General features: G+C 33.3%; 1 protein-coding gene across 1 annotated transcript in view; it reads right to left on the bottom strand.

The window, feature by feature from the left end:
- Window positions 1-2,582, bottom strand: part of LOC132617763 (serine/threonine-protein phosphatase 5-like) — a 5,861-nt gene extending 3,279 nt beyond the window's left edge. The window contains exons 1-4 of the mRNA XM_060332837.1: window positions 2,439-2,582; window positions 2,302-2,368; window positions 2,110-2,184; window positions 1,632-1,801 (exon numbers count right to left, since the gene is read on the bottom strand). Of these exons, the coding sequence (XP_060188820.1) occupies window positions 1,632-1,801; window positions 2,110-2,184; window positions 2,302-2,332 (276 nt within the window). The 5' untranslated portion in view covers window positions 2,333-2,368; window positions 2,439-2,582. The remainder of the gene's footprint in view (window positions 1-1,631; window positions 1,802-2,109; window positions 2,185-2,301; window positions 2,369-2,438) is intronic.
- Window positions 2,583-5,846: the final 3,264 nt, after the last annotated feature.

Here is a 5,846-nt window from a genome sequence, read left to right as displayed (position 1 = left end):
GCGCACACCCCCTCCAGGGAAAACAAAGAAGAAAGAGCACTCTTGTTGATTTTGAGTCATTTAGACATTTCGAGCTCCGTTACAGTTTTTTCTTAAAACTGGATATTTAGGTGAAAATGCCCTCTAATATCATTAATTTGTACAACCTGGCTTCTTCCATCTTTTTCCATGTCTAGTCTCCCCAAATGCTTTCCCAGCAATTCCCTTATGTAAATTTTATCTTCATCTTCTCATATATAGGTTACTTCAGCTAACATTTTCTTGGAGCTATATTGCACCAATGAAACTAACTTTGAAAAGTCAAGACTCAAAAAAGCAGAGAAAGAGAAGCGCTAGAGAGAAACAGATTTCTAGAGCAAATTCTAGAATCTACCGATGTTAATGAAGAACAAAGTGTATTAGTGTATTACACAGCACATGCAACAGTTGATTTACACGTTTGCCCTAATATGCCCATGCAAGCACGGGCCCAACAATTTACGTTATTAATTATTATATTTCTATCTGTTCGAGCAGTTATTTAATACTTTTATTTGTTCAAGCAAGAACATACTATTTGTTTTTGTTTTGTCAGATATAAGGACACAAGTCACATTCAGCTTTAGGCTATATTATGTTAGCTTCTTGCAATTGAAAAGGGCAAGGATCGATGGCTATGCAGATGCAAAATTGTCACAGATCATACAGGTTTCTAGGTGAATACCCACGGCAAAGTACAGAAATTCAGGTAACCATTTTTTTTTTTGTGCGCGAAACCACATTTTATTTGGTTGAACATTAATACACACGTGTCGGGGAAAAAAAGAATATTAAGACATGCATCAACCCAAGCTAATAACGTTTTCCCCTACTTTATCTTTTCTTTTTGCCCTTAAAAATTTTCATTTGGTCTCAAATTGTATAAATAAAAGCTATAGGTCCTTCTATATGAGGTTTCCAGCGTCTAACATAATTAAAGAAAAAAGGAGGAAACATTGTCAAATGAGTTATATATTTATTAAGCAACAAAAGCTCATATCTTCAAAGCAGTTCTGTTACTTGGCCAAGCCACTAAGAGAAGGAAAATACTCTTATCTTCCATGACAGAAGCTTATTGCATACTGGGTATATGGTGATGCATACACTTGGAAGATCGGTCACTTTATCACTTACCTTATCATAAGCTTCCTCTTTAAACTCTTCGACAAACATATCAACATGAAAAAGCCAAGCAAGATATTTTGTCTAGTTTATCATTAAAATAACTTTGGTACTAAATAGGGAGAAGCTGGATTTGGTAGACAATATTTACCAAGCTTTTGTATGGAATTATAATGGGAAAAATGTTGGGAAAAATGTAGTGTAGGTCAAAAGTGGTAGATAAAACTGATTATACAACTATGTTCAAAAAGGCTCACAATATAGATTAAGAGACAGATCTAGGATTATGAATGCGAAATTCGTACTTGTTTGATGTTATTCCACCAATTTAAGAATTTCAAATTTAAAGGTTCTGCCTTCAGAGAAGAACCAAAATTCAAAATGTAACTAAAAAATAATAACAGAGAAGAACCAAGGATATCAACCTACATCGAAAACAATAAAAAAGTAAGCACAATTCTTTTCCAATGTTTTGACAATTTGAAACAAACCTTTGAATATCTGGGGACAATTTCAATAGCTTTAGCTCCGTCCTCTATTATGCTGCAATATTCCTTCAATTTGATGTGAGCAAACACACGATTAGCCCAGTACACCACTTTCTCACTGTTCAACTTAATCACTTGTGTATACAGAGCAATAGCTTGTGAATACTTATGCCCTGAAACACATTGAAATCGGAAATAGACTTACTATTTAGGAATATGCATAAATGCCGCACAGTGAAATAAACTGCAAAAAGTTCTCAAGTTTACCACTCTGAGTAACAATTAACAAAGTGCAAAAAGCCCTAATCAAGCAACTATCTACTTCAGAGAAAAAATATTTTTTGTTGGGTTAAAAGTTGACATTAGGTGCTGGCCTATAGCTGATGATAGCTTTTAATTTACTAATGAGTTGCAGACATGCCATCCCATGTGTGAAATACAACCTTGCACAAAAATTAGTTCAAGCACTAAATTATTATACCTCCACTAATAGGTCCAAACATGGAAATGGACGAAAGACAGGAGATGAGAACCAAAAAGTTACTTTTTTCATGGTCTGAAACAACAACAAAAAAAACCAATCAGATTGGGTATTAACATAATCTGAACTAACATTTGTGAAATTCGAAAAGAATTCTAAAGCAACTACTATTACAACAATAATCTGTCTCACCTAAAAGTTTTATCTTTCCTTCAATAGCCATGAAATTCAACCAAGAAAATGAGAAATCTGAAGAGAACTTGAAAATGTAAAAAACGATCAGAAGAAGAAATAGAAGATTTGGACAAAAACTTAACAGGAACATATACCTGAACTTGCAAAACCAGTTGAAGGGGTGAAAAAAACTCCGAGTATTTTCTGGAAGCGGACAAACTAAGAGATGGGTTTGGGAGTCGGCAACTGTTATGGTAAAGTGAGTCTTCTAGATTTATAAAGTAGTAAAGCGAAATGACCGAAATGCCCTTGAGCTAAATGACGGATTTGCCCTTAGATGGACGACGACGGACGACCAAAGGACCCAACTGGTGCTTCTAATATAGTAGAAAAATCAAATATTTAAACCTCCTAATGATAGATATTTTCAACAAAAATGTTTATCCTTTTTTAAAAATTTCATAAGAAATAAGGACATTTAATGCACTTAATTATGGATCGATGTTATAATTTTGGTAGTATAAGAGGGGTAAGAGTTTTATTTTTAAATACAACTGAATATATTGTAAGGGTGATTATCGTAAACTTTATATATTTGTCAGATAAGGTAATTATTTGATCAATATAGTGTAAGTTAGGTTATTAAGGGGGGAAATTACGTTCTTCAATAGTTAAGAAGGGACGATACATGGTGTAATTATAATCCTATTTTTAAAATATATTTAATTCATATAAATGTATCACATATTAAATTTTATGTATATATTCCTCTAAAAAATTCTTATGATTATTTTTATTTTAAAAATAAAATAAAATTACGTAATTACACCTATGAAACCAAGCATGACATTGAGAATTATATGTAATTATATGATGACAAACAAATATGTCATTACAGTTACTATACTGTATAATTACTTAATTGTATAATTACAACCTTGGAATTTATACTGCCTAATAATTACACTATAATTTTCAGACATAATTAAAAATGTTATGATCAATAATTTCATATATCCTTTGTCCCGTGTCATGTTTTATTTGACAAATCTATCTATCTTCCCTCCCAAGGCACAAAATTGTATGACGCTCTTACATCTCTATCGATGGATTTTCCTCTCATCGTCACCGTTCCAACACCACGCCCTTGACAACCGCATCTCCTAGCATATTTCACCAGCTCCACCTTCGTTACCAACTACTACAATTATTTTTTACATTCACGGGGGATCCTTTCGTGTCTTCTCTAATAGACACACTGATTAAATGACATTGACTTTTGCATTGAAGCAACATGGAGTCTAGAACTTCCCAAGCTGGTGTCACTACATCTCCATCCTTTTTGGCCATACAGGTGCACCTTATGGTACTCAAGCACAGATGAGTAACCTTAAGTTGAAAAGAATTTAATCCTTTGTTGTCGATGACACTTGAGCCTACTATCTATGTCTAGGCTTCCAGATCTCCTCATTGGCGTGCCACGATAATTGTCGAGTATACTGCTTTACTCTCCAATGGAACTTAACACCTGATTCCTCCTTCTCTATCTCATAATGTGGTTAATTATCGTTTGACGAATCAATAAATCATTATAAGGCTAGATTAGTGCAAAAAGCTCTTACCAACAACCTACAATTGATTTTCGAACACCTTTAATCTAATTAAATCTAAAACTATTTGGCTTTTTCTCTCACTTGCAGCTGCTAATTGATGATCATCAACTAGACATCTCGAGCCTTTTGACATGGCAAATTTGATGAGGTTGTCTTCAACCAACCTCCTGAATTAGTTGATCTTGCTAATTCGAATTATATGTTCAAATTGGAGAAATTGATCAGTGGTCTGGATTATATGTTCAAATTGGAGAAACTAATTGGCGGTCTGAATTATATGTTCAAATTAGAGAAAACAATCTATGAACTAAAACAGGCTCCCCATGTTTGGAATTAATGTCTCTCTAATTCCCTATGTGATTTAGCTTCTCGAATGCTAAGTTTAACAACTCTATTTTTCTTGGCTCGCGGTATTGACAGATTATTTGATCTCATTTCTGTAGTGTTAAAAATTTGTTTAAAATTAATTAAATAGTTTTTAAAAGAAAAGATGTCTTTTAAATAAAAGGGTGTGTCCTTTCATTATTGGTTACCACTTATTCTATTTAACGTCTACTATTCTGATTTCTAACTAACTTTTCTTCTTCATAAAAAAAGTACTTTCTTTTCTATGCAAATCCTCCTTCTTATCCTATTCCAAAAGACCAAGTTCCATATTTCTTGCTTTCAATGAGAATTTCTTCATTATTTGCTTAGTGGAGAAATTCATAGGCTTGTCATATCCATTAAAACTATTTGCCTAAATCCCATAGCAATCTTGCAGAGGAGAGGGAGCAAATATCGTTTTTAGGAAACCATTTCGTACATGTTTCAAGCCTCCAACTTAGTGTTCTTTGTTTTAGTACTAAATTAAGAGATATACTAGTACTGGTTGTCACAGTTTAGAGGGTTGAGTTCTTATACTCTTAATGAAGTTCAGTTCAAGGGACAAGTGTCTCAAATGTGACAAAGACACTGAAAGAACTTCACCTATATGAACAAAGAAGTTGTGCTGCTTCGATTGAGAGGTTGAGTTACTTCATAAATGTTCATGAATTTTGGATAGCACATGGCTATAAAAGTGCTAAGCATGTTTAAGTGGAAAGCAGGAATGAAATGTTTATGTGTATAGTATCACCGAGTTGTTACAAGGAATAACATGTTAAAAGCTATTATGCTACATGGGATTTTGATTTCATTTTGTGATGTTATACTAAGGTAATATTCAAATCGAAAGATATATTACTCTATGCGTGAACATAACTTGATCTTTGAGTCCTAATTTATATTTAAACAAGTGGGGGATTGTTAGAAATTTGTTTAAATTAAATTAAATAATTGTTAAAATTGCGTCTTTCAAATAAAAGGGTGTGTCCTTTCATTATTTGGTTACCACCTATTCTATTTAAAGCTTACTATTCTGATTTCTAACGTTACTTTTCTTCTCCATAAAAAGCACTTTCTTCTCTAAAATACAATACTTCTTTTCTCTCCATATCCTCCTTCTTCTTGCATTCCAAAAGATCAAGCTCCATAGTTCTTGCTTTTCAATAGAATTTCTTCGCTATTTGCTTAGTGCGGAAATTCATAGTACCCCAATAACAAGATTTCGATTCATATAGGAACATGTAAGACATTGGTTAGTGTAACCATCTTGCCCAAAGTAAATGCAAGTTCAATATTTCCCATGCCAAAGACTTTGGACCTTGCTTCATTTCCCATTTGAATCTCTTGCTCATAAGTAACCTCTTTGTAAGTTTTGAAGAGGGACTTGCACTAGACAATATGAACAGTGGAACACGTATCATACCACCAACCAGAAATTTTGCCTTTTATGGCGTAGATCCCGCTCACAGTAGCAATGATCTCTTCATTTTCTTTTGTTGAATTCACTTCTGGTTTCTGGTTCTTTCTAAATCTGCAATCTCTAGCATATGGTTTAAACGAAATATTTCTAACTCACACTCATCA

This window comes from Lycium barbarum, chromosome 11, assembly GCF_019175385.1.
Source record: "Lycium barbarum isolate Lr01 chromosome 11, ASM1917538v2, whole genome shotgun sequence".
Taxonomy (NCBI): Eukaryota; Viridiplantae; Streptophyta; class Magnoliopsida; order Solanales; family Solanaceae; genus Lycium; species Lycium barbarum.
This window is presented reverse-complemented; position numbering and strand designations above follow the sequence as displayed.